Source organism: Ochotona curzoniae, unplaced genomic scaffold (genome assembly GCF_017591425.1).
Source record: "Ochotona curzoniae isolate NIBS_2020 unplaced genomic scaffold, NIBS_Ocur_1.0 contig_1031, whole genome shotgun sequence".
Taxonomy (NCBI): domain Eukaryota; kingdom Metazoa; phylum Chordata; class Mammalia; order Lagomorpha; family Ochotonidae; genus Ochotona; species Ochotona curzoniae.
Window position 1 is genome coordinate 270,791 of NW_024464927.1, and position 16,348 is coordinate 287,138.

The following is a 16,348-nucleotide window of genomic DNA, read 5'->3' on the forward strand; positions in this document are numbered from 1 at the left end:
GCAGGAAGGTCTGGTTCAAGTCCAGTGATTGTTTCTGATCCAGTTTCCTGTTAATGCACATCTTGAGACACAGCAGATAATGTTTTGAAGGCTTGGGCTCCTGTCACCTGCTTCGGAGATGTGGAGGGAATTCCTAGGTCCTGGCTTCAGCCTGGCCCAGTCTCCAGTTGTTGCAGGCATTTGAGGAGTGAACCAGGGGATGGAAGATCTCTCTCTTTCTCTCTCGCACCTCTTTCAAGTAAAATGGAAACAAAGAGCATTTCTAAATTATGGAACTGAAGCTTTATGTGATTCAATGTGGTCCCTACAGGGCATGCCTCTTCTTGGCATGAAGACCCCACAGCCATTCCTAGTTAAAGGCCGTAGGCTAAATCCAAGCCCAGTTTTATTCTGGTTGTAACCAACACCAAGTATGTAAGTGGCTCCTGGGATGTTGCCCAGAATAGGAGAGCATGGTTCAGTGACCACCAAACACACACACACACACACACACACACACACACACACACACACACACACACACAAACACATACACAGAGGAAGAGGGGCATTTTGGATAGGACTGGAATCAACCCCATGTTGCAGGGGCCTTGACAATGTTAGGCATACAATTGCTACCACAGGCTCTGTTCCTCCCAGCCACGGATTCCCCAGAGGCTGCCATAGGCTAGGAGTCATTTCCAAGTGGAGCTGGAGGCCGGTCCAAGCCAGCAGGCACCCCAGCAGTTGGGCACCCCAAACTCCAGTTGGTTCTGGCTGGAGCCACCCCAGCTGCCCTCCACTAATGGTCCACAGATGGCCTTGGTGCTAGCCTCCAAGACAAACAGCGGCCCAGATCGCTCCTCACGGAAACTGAACTGCTGGACAGTCTCTTACGCCGTTCCCGAAATGAAAATAAAAATCCCTCTGAAGTCCGTTTCAACACTGAGACAGCTCCAGTCCTGGCCAAGAGGTCCAGCTGAGCTGCCGCCTGAGTGCCACGGGCCAAAGTGAAGGTCCCTGGCACCGCAGCCACCAAACAATGTCTCCCTCCACAACACTGACACCAGCTCTGGCCCCTCCACAGCTTCAAGAAACACTGAACACACTGCCAAGCTTTGCAAACAAAGAGGTTTTACATAAAATCTCCAATTCCAGCTCTTCTGAAAAACACCAGAGGTTCTCCTGCAATCAACTGACTCCACATCCAGTTGTAACTGTGCCTCCCCCAGCCAGCCTGTTGTGCCTGTACCACCTGGCCAGCAGTCACCACTGCTCCCATCTGACACCTGCACTCTTTGTGTATGTGTGACCTCTCCCTGCTTCCTGCCCTAGGAAACGCTAACGGGACATGAGCTCCTAACCTCAGGGATTCTGACCTTCCCAGAGGTCTGTGTCACACAGCTCTGCCCCTCCTGAGTCTAGGGGCAGGGACTCAAGTCCCCAGATCCTCTGCACACACTACAACTGAGGCTGCCCTTGGCTGTGGCTCCAGGCTGGGTGCTTAGGCGGCATAGGCGACCAGGCCCTCACTTTTAGCCCAAGTCCCTGACCAGAAGGAAGTTCATTTCACTTTGGGTCAACTGAGACTAAGCCCAACCCTCCTCCTCCCATTGCCCCACCACCACAACCCACACTGGTGGTTTGTGCCTCTGGCCTAGGCAGCTCAGGCAGCCCAGGGTCTTTCTTCTTACTTATTAATCCTGGCCAGATAAGCTTGCCTTACCTGAGCCCTTGGTCCCCCTTACTTCATGGCCTGACAGCCACCAAGTCCGTTGGCTCCTCCTCCAAGCCTGGTACCCAGCCTTGGACCCCACCTCTGCCACGTATATTGCTAAAAGGCTTGGGACAAAGAGGGTGAACACAGGTCCCTGTGGCACAGACCAGAGAGGCTCTGCTGCAAGCCAAAGAAAGCCTGGAAGGCAGGGCGGGGTTTCTTCCAGCTGGGCATCTGCAGATGTACTCAAACAGGTGTCCAGTGAGCACTAGAGGGGGCACATGGGCCTTTCCAGAAAGGGAGGAGAATTCTGGAAGCATGGCCTCTGTGGAGAACTGGGCAGTGCTCTTCCCTGACCTGTGGTGCTTCCCAATGGAAAAGGGGGTTCTGTTCCCTAAGCATGGGGTCCCTCTAACCACAGAGGAGTGCATGCTCGCTGCTCTATTCCCTCTGGTCACTAAGAGAGCCACTCCATGCCCATAGTCACCCTGGTCCAGCACACAGCAGCCTCTACCCCTGCAGTTGTCTACCTCGTCCACGAAAACCGGGCCATACCGTGTGCAGCAGGACACAGGACCCCTGTCATGGGCTCTTCCTGCCAGATCCCTAAGGAAGCCAAGTCCTCTCCATCTGAGGGCCCTCACTGCCCTCACCGCTTTCCTCTTCTGGGGAGTCACAGTCACCGGCCCCCCACCTCAGCTCTCTCCCAACACCCAGTTCCTGTGGGGCTCCTCCAAGGCACTTCCCTGCAAATGCAAGCTGTGCAGGTATTTGTGGCCTGAGTTATGAGCTGAGGGCAACAGGAGGCCAGGGGCTGCCTGAATCTGCCCAGAGCCCACTGGGCCCCAGCTGGTCCTGTGTCCAGAGCCTGTCATGGATAATGAGTAAGTGAATCAGGGCTACAGCTTCCGCAAGGCTCCTTGGGGAACAGTAGCCATAGCACACTGGGGGCTGGTGGGGCCCCATTTTCGCAGATTCCCCAGGGCAGAGGCAGAGAAGCACTATACTGCAGCCTCTGGGGCTCGCCTCCAAAGGCCTGGCCTGTCACCAAAATCCAGAGTCCTTGGCATGCTCACAGCAGGCATTTCCAGACAAAAGTTAGACACCAGACATCAGCAGTGCCTCTCAGGCCTGGAGGGAAAGAGCCGGCTTCTGCTGGGCCTTTCCAGTCTGAGCCATTGTGCATCACCCATCTGGTATCCTTAACCTTGGGGTCTGAATCACAGCTCCAAGGAGCCAGAATTCCAGGAGGAAGGGTAATGAGCAGAACAGCTGAGGGCCCAGCACAAAGGGAAAATGCAAGGACCCTTTGTGCAAAGAGGGAGTTGGGCTCAGCAGCGGGATTATAGCAGAATCTGCAAGCAAGCAAGCAGAGGTCTCTCTGTGTCTACAAAGCCCGCCCTGCATGGGGGCCAGGAAACAGCCCCAGGGAAAGGCCTGCCACTGCCACCAGCACATAGTGTCCCACCGGCCCCAGAAGAGTGTGTACATCAGGAGCACAGGTGGTGGCGCAACAGCCCACAGGGAGCGACAGCTGCTCCTGGACCGAGGACTGTGGCTGGGCTCACTGGGCAGCCATGTGCTTCACCTCTTTTTCATGGAGATTTAGGCAGCAGCTGTATACCAGAAACTCCTTAACACACTGGGAAGTCCACTGCCAGCAGAGGGCTCTCCCCAAGCCAGTGGGGAGACCTGAGATAGACCCAAACCGTCCCCTTGCAAGGCCTCAGTTTACATATTGGAGAAGGAACCCAGAGGGTGCTTGAAGAGGGTGTCTGAGACTCTTGGGTGTTGCACCCCAGGCTCTGGGCAGGCACATCAGGTACTAGCAGCTCTGGTTTCAGTCTGTTCCTTTTCTCACACAGGAGTCCCATGAGCCAGCCTCAATAGGACTCCTACAGCTTACCAACTGTGTAGCTACAGGCAGCTCATCTGTAAGCTGGGTACAACGACAGCAGGAACCCCAGTGTTAGTACAGGTGGATGCTCAACACAGCTGTGCAAGTCTTCCCTCCCTGCAACTTGGACAGCAGGTCCTCTGGGGTCTCGGCTTTCCTATCTGCTTCCAGGACTGCTATGTGGATTAGATGACCTGTGCACATCGTGGGCCTACCTTGCAGCAGGTAATGGCAGAGAGAGAGAGAGACAGACAGACAGAGAAAGAGAGAGAGAGAATCATGCATGGACCCACTTCAGGAAACTGGGATTTGGTGCAAGAAATGCTTACAAAACAGTAACACAAAGGGGAACTGTAGCCTGGGGGAAAGTCCTGTGTCCAACAAGACAGACTGCTGACATCTCAGAGATCAAAGGCATACCCCAGCGTGGGAGATGCCAGAGAGACAGGCAAAGGACCTAAGTGGCAGAGTGGATGCACAAAGGCATTGGACACAAGGAAGATCAATTCTCCGTGTCGCGATCAAAGCAGCACAAATGCAAGCTCAGAGCCACACAGCCTCTCTCTCTGGCGGGGGCAAACAGTCCATAGCAAAGCCCCCAGCCCTGCATAAGGATGGGTGAGCAGGTGCAGAGGAGCCGGGGGCCATGATGGGAACCAGGCGAGTTTGCTAAGCACCTGCAGTGCATAATGCATCCAGCCACCCAGCAGTAGCAAGGAGTCCTTGACAGCTGCTGAGAGCCAGAACTGTAGAGCACACAGGATGGCCTAGGCCACCACCCTGCAGGGTCGGCAACAGGTACACAGTCACCGAGACAGGACTGGGAACACAACCAAATTCCAAGAACAGCTGCACCGGGAGAGGGGACAGTCATTGCGTGGGCATGACTGTCAGTACCACATGTCCCTACACACCTCAAGGGCTAGGCAGCAGCATGCTCCCCACCCCACATGGGTTAAGCCCCAGTTTCCACTGTCAGTGCCTTCCCCCAAACGCCAGGCTGGGGAAAGAGGACCTGGCCTGCCAAAAGGGCATGCAGGTCCACACATGGTACAGCACAGTCACCCCATGGTTGCCAACACACCCCACAGCCTGCTCACCTTGGCCCATAAACCCCACAAACCAGAAGTCTGGGTCTGTGGCTAGCACCTCCTGGAGCAGCGAAAGGGGGTATGCTGTGGCATCACAGGTCAGGCCCTCAACCCGGCTTCCACACTTCACCCTCGGACCACAGGGAGATGACCCCAGCCTCGGGGCTCCTACACACACTGTTCCCTCTACCTGCAATGCTGAGGCTTGCTCTCCCATTCTTTCCACTGCATATGCAGCCATTGCCACCCCAGACTTGGAGTGTCTCCTTGCCTTCCTCATTCCTTGTCCATCTCCGCTTTGCATGCCTCTGCCCATTGACATCCTGCTGACCTCCAGTTAGAGGGCTCAGCTGCTACAGTCACATACTGGGCACACACTAAGAAGGTGTAATGAATGAATGAAGAGAATGCTCCCATGGCCTGGGCCAGGTGTCCCAGGGGGCCACAGCAGGAACTCAGGAGGGACACCCTGAATTTGGAACCCAGTCTGTGGTCTCCAGGTATGCATGACTGTGTGAGCACAGGAGAGGGAACAGGAGACGAGGCAGGCCTGGGAGGAGGAGGGCGAGAGGCAGAAGCCATAGTGCCACCTAATTGCTTGACCTTTTCCCAGCTCAGTGTTCCTGCAGGGCCAAGAGCACAGCGCTACTTGGGATTAATTTCAAAGAGAAATGGGTCAAGGAAAATTGGAAATTTTGAGACAAAACAGTTCAGGCTCAGGGCCGGCTGCAGTGGACTTTGCCGACCTGCTGAGAATTCTGAGAGAGGAAGTGGGGTCTGTGGTCAGAGGCTCTGGCTGCTAGACACCAGCCAAAATTGGACTTTAGGCTCCAGGCCGGGCTCTGAGCCAGGGCTGCCTGCACCACTTCTGTGACAGAGCTTTCTATCCCCACCTATGTCCTTGCAGCTGCTTCCCTCCCCCTCTGCAGTACTGGCAGGGACCGGGCATGCCCACCCAAGTTCCAGAGGGACCACCATGTCACAGCCACCCATGGAGGGAGCCTCCAGCAGGCCCAGCTGCTTCAGCTCAGACACATGGGTCATAGGCACACAAGTCACCCTGGGAAATGGTGCATCCCTGCCACAAGTGGGTGTCTGCACACAGCAGCCTGCCGGGGTTGTGCTAATGTACAAGGTCCCTTTACAATGCCCCAGGTGTGGCTGCAAACAGACCATAACTTCACCCTGGAACTCCCAGCAAGGTCTCTGGGGGAAAATTCATGACATAAATAGATAAGGCAGGCAGGCAACAGATCACATTGTCTGTGGCAGAGAAGAGAGGGCAAAACAATTCCAGGGCTTAGCCGTGGTCAGGGCCATATGGGGAAGAGCTGGTGGCTGGAGCAGGTGGAGCTGCAGTCCTGAGCCCCAGGGGCAGGACTGATGACCTGAGGCAGTGGGGCAGGTGTCAGCACTAGCCTCCTCGTGGCTCCACTGCAGCCTGGGTCTTGGCTGCAAGCAGTTGCCCCATTTGTAGGAGGTACTCACACAGGACAAGGCACCTAAGTGGAGCCATGAGCAGTCCAGACCAGGGAGCTGGATGCTTCCCAAGTGGCCCACAACTCTTCCCAAGCCTGACCCCAGACAACTCCAGGTGTCAAATAACAAGCAGGCCCAGCCATCCCCGTGGTGCCCAGTCCCCCTTTCTGGCGTAGAGCCACATCAGCACCCCTGGCATCTCCGACAGCCATCCCAGGGCCCGGGCCACAACAGGAGAGGAAAGCCGCCTGCAGCCTCTGCCAAGGGTGTGCTCAGCTCAGAAACATGCCTCCAGGCACCAGGCCAGCTGCCTTGGGTTTCACAATCAGGGCTTTTCCTTGGGTTTCCTTTGGGTGCCCGGCCACGGGGAGAACTCGGAGGTGGAATAAAGGGGAAGAATGGGGCCCCAAGGACAAAGCAGCCAGCAAGGTATAGCATGGGGAGCTGGCCACAGCCAACTGAAACACAGCCCTGGCCAAGTCCACATGTGAAAGATGGGGGGCTGCCCTGCAAGAGGGCTCTGTGGTCAGCACGGAGTCCCCGAGCCGGATGTACGGAGAGCACCTGCACACAGAGCTCACGCTGCAGACTCAGCTCAGACCACACCCCCTACAGATGCACTCCCTAAACCCCCAAAGTGCAGCCTCACATGGCCAAGGAGACTTTGCAAACATGGGTGAAAGTGTTCGCCATGACGAGCCCCCAGCAGAGGGGCCGAGGAAGACCAGCAACTGAGGCAGGGAGGTGACCACAGAGGCAAAGATCACAATAAGATGGCCATAGCCAAAGGACAGAAGATTCCAAAAGCAGAGAGGGGTGAGGGACAGGAGCAGAGGGAGCACTCTCGTTCCAGCCCCCAAGGGGGTGCTTGTCTTAAGCCACCCTGCTTCTAACGATTGATCCAAGCTGTCTCAGGAAGATAAGAGAGATGGCCACAGTCCCTTCTGAAAGATCCTTGGGGCCAGGTGGCCACCCTGGGTCATTCCAGGCTGTAGCCCCCACTAAGTCCCCAACTCCACACTCCACCCCAGCCAGCTCCCAGCTCAGCAAGCCTCCAACAAGCTCTCAGGAAGGCAGCCAGCGGATTCCTGCCAGGCTCAAGGCTATAGTTACAGGGCAGCGGGGGTGGCAGGAAGAGACTTCCCAGCCCGGTAAGAAAGGGTTGGCAGTGGGTCATCAAGTGGAGACTTAGCCACCTGGAGGTGCCCCAGTCTCTCCCTCCCTGCCCCCTGCAGACTGGCCTTGGCAGTGGCGGGCACAGCAGAAGGGCACAGTGGCTCCCAAAGTGGTATGCCTCCCCAGCCCGTCAGGGAGGACAGTGCAGCCTGACAGCAGCAGGCAGAGGCTTTGGCACTGGCCAAGGTCACTAGCACAGTTGTCTGACTTCTTTTCTTTTTTCAGCCCTGGGGCAGCAGGCACAGTGGGGTTCCTGAGCAGGCCAGCCCAAGCAGCAGGGCCATGGGATAGGAGTTACCTCCTCTCCATAGTTGTGTCCAGGAGACACCTGGGGAGTGCAACCCGAGGAGGAGGGCAAGGAATATAAGTGGCTAGCCAGGGACATGATGTGCTTTGGGTCTACACGGTGTTTTGTGGGAACTCAGAACCATGCTTTACACCCAGGAGGGTTCATGTGCACATTCTTTGGCTGAGAGACCAGCTGCCCTAGACACACGTCTCCAACAGTTCAAGGTAATGTAAACCAAGGAGAGAGGTCTCATGTCTGCTTGGAACCAGAGCTGCCATCCTGTGCTGTTGCCTGCTTCTTGGCAGATACGTGTTCTGCATCACCCATCTGACAATGAAAGGTGGGATCTAGGAGCCTGGGAAGGGGTGGGCACCACATCCTCTTCCCTCCATCCTTATCACCACTGCCTGTCTGCCCAGGCTGACCGCTGAGTTTGCCTTGTCTTAGGATGGCTGCAGGACTCCCTGCAGATGGCGCTGTGAGCTTGAAAGGCCATACTCCCAGCTCACCACTTGGAATCTCCAAGGCAATAGCAAGGCTGGCTTTTCCCTGCTTGCAGGCTGGGTGGGGGCAACCCTTCACTACCTGGCCCAGCCTTGTTGGGTGGGTGTGTGCCACCTGCCTGGCTGAGGCTAGAGGCAGTTCCTCCTCTCCTTGAATACCTCACGGAGATACTTCCTGTCCTTTGCCATAGTCAGCCTTACAGGGGATGTCCATGAGGCAAAAATCAAAGATCTTTGTAGATGTGATTAGATTAGGGGTCTCTGGGTAAAAGATCATCCTAGGTTATCCCAATGAGTCCTTTTAAGGGCAGGACCAGCACAGACAAAATCAATGGAGGCACTAGCATCCCATATGGGAGTGCCAGTTAGAGTGGCTCCACTTCTGATCCAGCTCCTTGCTAATGTGTCTGGGACAGCAGCAGAAAACAGTCCAAGTACTTCACTGCCTACCATCCATGTAGCAGGCCCAGATGGAGTTCCTGAACTCTGGCTTCCACCTGGACCAGCCCTGGCTCTTGTGGCTGTTTGGGGAGCGAACCAAAGGATAGAAGATCTCTATTGCTATGTGTCACACTGACTTTCAAGTAAATAAATTAGTAACTCATAGAGGAAGGAAACAAGGAAGAGACAGAGGCACTGTGACCACAAAGGCAGAGACTGCAGTGGCATGGCTACCAACCAGGGAATGTAGGTATACCCTGGCACAGGATGAGGCCAGGAGCAGCTTCCCCCTGGACAGGTGATAGGGCAGTCCTGCTGTACCTGGTTTTAGCCAGGTCTCACTGGTTTGGGAGTCTCCAGAACCTGAGCCCATAAGCTCCAGCTGTGTAAGTCACATTTATAACAGTCAGAGGAGACAAACAGAATTCCTCAGGTATGGTCAGTGAAAGGGGTACTCTCCATCCCACATTACTCCAAAATCTCAGGAAGGGACGAGGCATGAAAGCTAGGAGAGAAGTCAGAGTTGGGTCCTGTTTATGTTCTTGTATGAGCATGTGCTGGCACACACACATGCACACACACAAGTATGCACACATATTCCATGGGAGCTGCTGGCACACTGCATCCTATTCATGTAACATCTCTGGGCACAGGGCTGGCTGCAGGGCACGTCACCAGAGGGAGACCTGGAAGACAATTCCATCACTTTTCCCCAGAAGACTGATCTCTGGTCTCAGAGCTCTGTCTCGGGTCCTTGGCTCTCAGGTCCCCAGCATGGCCAGTGAAGCAAGGAAGTGTCCCTTTGCCTTCTTGAGCCCCTGGCCTGCCCAAACCCCGCACCAGAGCTGAAGGCAGCACCATCGTGTACTAGGCTGCCTGGTGCACCTGCAGCCAGCCCTCGTTTAGGTCTGCATAAATACATGAAAACCTTGATCTTCTCTGTTGAGAGCCAATGATTCTCTGAGACTCCGTGAGCCTTGGGACTACCCAGGCAGCTACTGGCTCCTCAGGGAACACAATACAATGTCCTCAGCAATCCATGGAGAACCCATGAGGGCCTTGGGGGCCAGCTGGCTGGAGTGTATGTGGAAAGTCACGACAAGTGCCTACCCTTGTTCAGGGTCCCATCACCACCACCCACCACAACAAAACCACTTGCAGAAGTTGCCTTGGAGGAGTTTCAGCCAGTGCCTCCCGCCTGCCTGCTTCAGCCAGAGAAAATCCTTGCCCTGATGTCCTTGGGTCCCAGACCCAGCAAATTCTGTCCCCTTGCTATGCCCAGCACAGGACATGGCTGTGATACACTGCTCAGCTTCCAATCTGGGCCTAGACCAAGCCCAGGCTGCTGGCACCTTCCGAGTTCACCCCAGGCCCTCAGCTGAGCCCAGCCCAACTCAAACTGGGTCTGGATCCCCTCCAGTCATGGACCTGACCTCAGTGCTGAGCCACGTGGGAACAAGCAGGCACTTCCAGAGGGACACACACTTTGAGGACAGAACTCACCTTCGCCGGGTCATTCTAACACCAGACAGAGGCACCTGGGCCAGGGCCACACGCACACCCACAGCCTGAGATCCCAGTGGGAGGCCCTGGGCTCACAGCCCAGCCAGGATGGGCTCAGCTCCTTCCAAGCCCACCCTCCTCCAGGCCAGCCTCACCCCTGACCTGTGCAGCTGCTCTCACCCTGCACCTGCCAAGGCCACTGGTTTCTGGGTATCTTCAGAGTTGGGATGCCTTCTCCAGGTTCAGAATTTAGCGCTTGTATTAGAGATGTGTGGACTGGACTTGTAGGAATGGGGGGTGGAGGGAAAGCGTTCAGCAGAAGACACCAGAATACGAGCAGAAGGCCAGCAAACCGGGCCAGGCAGTCAGTCACAGGGGAAGAGTGGCTATGCTAAGAGCAGTACCATATGGAGCCTGGGATCGCAGGCGCAGCCGAGGGCACTTGGCCAGCTCCGCTGTGCAAGTTCCCCCGCCCTGCCTGAACAGAGGTCCTTGGCATCACCCTGGCCCAGAAATAGCTAGCACTCAGCAGAAGATGCCTCCATCTGGGCCCTCCAAGTGACAGGACTTTCTAAGCCCATTGGACAGGTGGGTAAGCAGAGGCCTAAACTTGACGAAGGGCACCCACCAGTAAGTGATGCCCCATTCACTCCTGCCTGCCAAGGACACTCCTTGTCCAGCTCACTGCAGAAAGAGGCAGGCATGAAGCAGCAGAGACACAGGCTGGGGCTGGGAGTGGAGGGGCCGTGGCAGGTACATCTTGCCACCCTGGGCTTCTGGACTTGAGAATGGAGCCCTGTCAGGCTACATTCAAATGATGCTCCAAGGCAGGGAGTACAGGGATCTGAAACAGATGAGCAGGGCCACCCTGGAGGGATGAGGGCATCTCAGCACGGTGCAGTGCTCGTGGGTGATCCAGCCATGAACAGGCAGATGCACCTGTCTGGGTACCACCACCCCAGGTCTATGGAGGCCACCACCCCCTGTGCAGCTCTCCCAACCAGGAGCCCTGGAGCCAGAGGCTGAGAGCTCAGGCACAAGTCAGGAGACCCTGGGAACTGCAAGCTTCAGGGCTATGGTCAGCCTCCCACCCTGGCTTCCAAAGAGCACTGGGGAGGTGTAGGCTGACACAGGCCTGACTACCCAGTCGCTCTCCCAGCCTTGCTGGGGACACTTTGGTTGGGAGCAAGCTGTGCAAATCAGCACTTCAGGAGCTGCCATCAGCACATCCCCCTGGCAGAATCTACAAGGAGCACTTGGGAGTCCTCATCCTCCAGGGGCCAGCCAAGTGCTGGGACCACAGCAGGTGAAAGGGCCTGTTAGAATCCAGCAGAGGTGTGGCCTCGAGCCAAAGGTGCAGGCCTGGTCTGGGCCTCCCTCGCTCCTCCGCACTTGCTAGCCCCTGGCAGCAAAGTGGTCCCTCGGGTAACCTTCAGTTCGTACATCAGGGATCCCCAGACCAGCACCCTACTCTGTGCCATGTGCTCCATGAGGCAGTGGCTCATGGCTGACCCTCAGAGCTTCAGCGAGTGCCTGAATCCTCCCACCCAGGGAGCCTGCCTTCACCCAGGGTACAATGTCAAGACAGCCAAGGGGAGAGACCCTGTAGCTTCCATACAGCCCACTCACCACCAGTGGCCTCACCTGTGTCCAGGGCCTGTGGTGTCGTCCCAAGAGGCAGCGGCCTGGGAGTGGGCGGTCGGCGATACACCACATGTACACGGCCCTGCTCAGCCTCCTGCGCCGCCAACCCCTTCTCCAGGGGCTCGATGAAGAACTCCTCCTCTTCCATGCGAATCAGACCAGCCTGCAGGGGCAAAGGGGAAGGTGTTCAAGTTCTCAGCATGTACATACTACAGAGGGCCCCAGAGGGCAGTGCTACCCAGTGTGGTGGCTAGAGCTCAGCTTGAACCATGGGCTGGCAGGAGGGTAGTCAGGTGCCCCTAGATTTCTCTCCCTTGCCTGGGCTCCACTTCCAGCAGCTGGAGCCGGGAGCCAGCCCAGAGCTGCTGCCACTGGCTCAGCCCCACCCTATACCATAACATACTCTCCTTACAAAAAAGACACTCTCAGCTGACAAAATCCAAAGAACAACCAAAAGGAATTCACATTCAGCAGTAGGCCAGGGGCCAGCCCCACCCCCGGGAACTCCACTTCCAAGAGCAAGGTCAAGATGACCAGTGGTGGGAGGGCTGTATCCGCCCAGAGACATGCTCCATGTGGGCAAGAGTTCTGATTCCAGGAATGTGATTGCGGCTCTCCTTGGAAAACACAGGCCTGACTGCAGCTGGCTGCACACCGCCCAGCAGCCTCAGCCTCAGACACACTGGTGGCCCTGCCACCATCAATCCCTTCCAACACATCAGTCACCCACCAAGGAGCTGCAAGCCACTAACCCACTGCTACAGCTCCCCACCCCAAGACTGGTCATGGCTGTCCCTTGCTGTAAACTCCTCACTGGATCCATCCAGATTCAACAAACCCTGCACCCTGTACACCAGTCAGTACTCACAGGGCGGGGGTGGGGGTGCAAAGGCACGAGGAGCTGCTCAGGGGATGCTATACCAGGGATCAGATTTCTACATCCTCCAGAAAAACTAGGGAAGCTGATGTATCTGCTGCTGCTTGTGGGACACTCCAGTTTAGCTAGTACTAGCCATGGACCCTTCTCGTCAGGGACCCCATCTGATCAGAGTCATGTCCTCCAGCTGGTAACCCCTGTCCAATGTCCCTGGCTTCTCACATGCTCTTCCTGGCTTGCACAGGAAGAGGAAAGGCTGCAGTATGGAGAGGGCTGCTCCCTTTTTTGGTGACCCCCAGCATGCCCTGCCAACACTGGCACCTCAGCTTGGCACACTCTGGCTCAGCCAGTGCCCGGAGAGAGTTGATCTGCTCCTGGGGATCTCAAACAACCCGCAGGAAGGAACAGCATGGGGAGCAAGTAGGAGCTAGTGGGGGTACAGGGCCCAAGGCAACACAGGGCATAGCATGGGGACTGAGTATATCTCAAGTGCTCTGTCCACTCAAAACCTATCCTAGCCCTTGGCAATGGCCAGGTCCAGAGCCAGGAGAGGGTGGTGTGCTTGGCAGAAGGGACCCAGGCTGAGGGATGAAGTTCACCAGTTGCATGTATGGCAACATGAAGAGCAAAGGACCAAGAGGCCAATCATCAAACAGGCAGAGACCCAGGGGGAGGCCAGTAGGCAGTGTGCAAGGCTCCTGGGCAGGGAATGCCATCACCTGCCTCTGTTTGGCACCAGCTGGTGGCCATAGTGAGAATGGATAGTGGGGAGATGGGTGGGACTGCAGGAGCCCAGGAGACAGGGCCCAGGATGAGCCCAGGGACATCCCATCAGCAGGAAGCCAGGGCAGGTCTAATTCAGGTGGCAGACAGGGTGTCCTGGTCTGAGGCTGGCTAAAATCCTAGTCCCACCCCTTCAAAGGTCATCCATCTCAATCCCTGTTGGGCGGTGAAGAAAGCCTCAAGGGAGATAGAGGTATTGGCAGGTGCACTCAGTAGAAGCTCCAGGGTTGGGGAGATGACCCTGATCACCAGGGCAGCTGCCAAGGCAATGGCATCAAAAAGACAGGCATCACACTAAAAGAAGAGAGCTGTGACCTCAGAAGCAGACTGGTGGGGCCCCAGGGAATAGCGAGAGGTGTGCAGTGCATTCTCTCCCCAGCCAGGTGGTGCTTATTTCAGTCCTCTGTTGAAACAGCCATAGAAAATACCTCGGTGGGTGACAAGAAGGTGGTGGTGGAAGCCGGGACACGCAGCAGACCCTCAAAGACACCCTGGGCGTGAGACTCACTCAGCCCAGGAGGCTGAGTAAAGGCAGCAGGAATGAGGGGAATGAGGTCATGGGGGAGCCACAGGGGGAGGGGCTGGTGGGAACCCTGCACACCCCCGCAGTTATGACTCATCCCGGAGTCCCAGTCCAGCCAGGCCTGGTGAGGAGTCAGCCAATGCTTGCAGGATGAGTGAATGGATTGACCTCCACCGCCCCTACCCTTGCCCCGAGAGCTGGGCGCATCCCCCAGAGAGACACTAACAGATGGGAAGGGAGCAGGACATGCAGTCCCCATGCACACTGTGGGCGTGCGCAACTGGGAGGAGTTTCCTGATCTACTCTGCTGTCCTGCGTATCTTGGACAGATGAGTGTGCTTTGAGGGGGGATGTGCCATCTCAAACCCATCCATTAGTAGATCTAGTTGGAGGAAGCATGGGAATGAACTCCAGCAGGTTGGCAGTGGGTAAGCTGTCTGGGGTCTGGTACCCCCTTTTTTCTGGCCTAGGGACTTGGATTATGTATCAAAGCTCCCAGGCCTGCAATTCCTCAGATGTAAGTGGGACTGGCCATCCTCCCCTTGCAGGGTCATGCAGCACTCATGAACCTAGAACCTATTCAGAATCAGGGCCACATCCTAGCTGCTCCACAACCCAAGATTCAGCCTGCTTGTTTTGCAAACAGGGACAGGGAACCCTGGGGCAGAAGGCCTATAAACAGGCACAGGAGCTCACAATCAGAACCCAGGCCTCCTTGCAAGGGACAGCTCTGATGGGGCAGTACAGTAGGGCAACAGGGGCCAGCAGGGCAGCCCCCTCTTCTGGAGGAACCTTTACTCAATAGCGCCATTCAGGGATGGGGGCAGTGCAGCAAGGCCAAGGCTGCCTCAGTGAAGGCTACCCCTCGCTCTGGTGGGGGTGGCCCCAGGGGACAGTGTGGAGTCTTCCTAATCCTTCCTGCTGGCCTCCTAAGAGGGAGGTCCTTGGGCCAAGGTGATCTGAGGATGCTGCATCCACTCAACACTGCCTTGACTTGAAGCCACCTAACAGGAGACTCTCCCAAGTGCCCGGCTAAAGGGCATGCCGAGATAACTCAGGAGCTTGAAGCCAGATTCCTTGGCCTCCTCAAGAACACCAAACCCTCTAAGTGACTGTATCCTTCGATGAAAGGTGGCTGGCACAGCCAACACTAGCACCCACATGTTGCTTATGGCTAATGGTGGCTGAAGGCACATACAGGCCTGTTGTAAGACCTATGGCTGGCTATCTCAAGACCCAAACTTACTACTGAACTCCAACAGCTTCTGCTCCAAGACCAACAGCTGGCCAGAACAAGACTAGTAGCAGACCACTGTGTCTCTAGTGACTACCTGTCTTCAAAACTTTGAACTGCCCTCTTCCCAGAAGAAAACAAGAAACAAGAAAACAAAGCCTAAAATGTGAGTGCACTTTGCTGAGTTCTTCCCTGCACCTGACAAGCATATCTGTTTTTACATGTAACTTTTATCCATCAGAATCAGAACACTATCCCCACCCCCCAAAAAATCAGGAAATCCCTGCTGCAGCACAAGTGTGACATGCTTGGACTGTTCAGGCCTCCATCTGTCCAGCCGGTGTCCTGCAGACAATCTGACCCCTCTGACTTGGCTCGCACCGCAATTCCCCTCTCTCTCGATGGATGGCTTGCACTGTCTGCCAAATCCAGCCATCATCTCCCCACTGCGGGAAGAAGGGAGGATCCCAGGCAGGCCTCTGTCCCCACCCTAGGGTGCCACCATAGCTCGTTGGTCATCAAATTAGAGCTTGTGAAGCAGAAAATGCACACCTTCCTCTTCCCACCTCTGTGGCTGCTCCCTAGCTGTTTTCTAGGGTGGGGAAGACCCTAGAAATGGAAGCTAAAAGTTAAAAATCCCTTAGATTCCTGGGATTGAACTGCTCCCAACCATTACTCGGAATGCACATGGGCTTTGCTCTTTGTTTCCACAGGACAGGCACCAGCTAGCCATCTTCACGGGCTGCTTCCATGAATGCCGCAGATTGCCCTATGCCAGCAGGCCCTCTTGTGCATGTGTGACCAAGGTCAGGTCTGCCACTCAACCTGCTTGTGGTGGCCACATCCAGCCCAGATGGTCAGATGTCGGTTAAAATTAAGGTTGAAGAAGGAAAAATAGAAGTTGATGTCAACTCAAGAGCCCTCAACTTCAACAGAGGACAAGGCAGCATCAGAGTCAGCCCCTGCTACTCCCTAACCTCACCTTACCCAAGAAACAGCACGGTGTGCACTTGTCACAGGAATGCCCCAGCATGCTGGCATCTAGCAGGGCACTCATTCCTGAAACTATTCAGAGAGTGGCAGCCCCTCTCCCTGTCTCCCCTTTTGGCAATGAACCTTGAGATTTGGCTGGCTGGATGGGGGTTACAGGTCACTCAGTGCCACCTGCAGGGAATCAATCTTGTCCCCTCTGCAGCCCCCAGTTCCTGCTTC

General features: G+C 55.9%; 2 protein-coding genes across 2 annotated transcripts in view; both read right to left on the reverse strand.

Annotated features, from left to right (window-relative positions):
- The window catches only part of LOC121164484 (MRN complex-interacting protein-like), an 813,414-nt gene that overhangs the window by 231,489 nt on the left and 565,577 nt on the right, over positions 1-16,348 (reverse strand). The window lies entirely within an intron of this gene.
- LOC121164323 (A disintegrin and metalloproteinase with thrombospondin motifs 2-like) overlaps positions 1-16,348 on the reverse strand; it is a 180,963-nt gene that overhangs the window by 101,251 nt on the left and 63,364 nt on the right. The window contains exon 3 of the mRNA XM_040992462.1: positions 11,720-11,882. Coding sequence (XP_040848396.1) covers positions 11,720-11,882 — 163 coding nt within the window. The remainder of the gene's footprint in view (positions 1-11,719; positions 11,883-16,348) is intronic.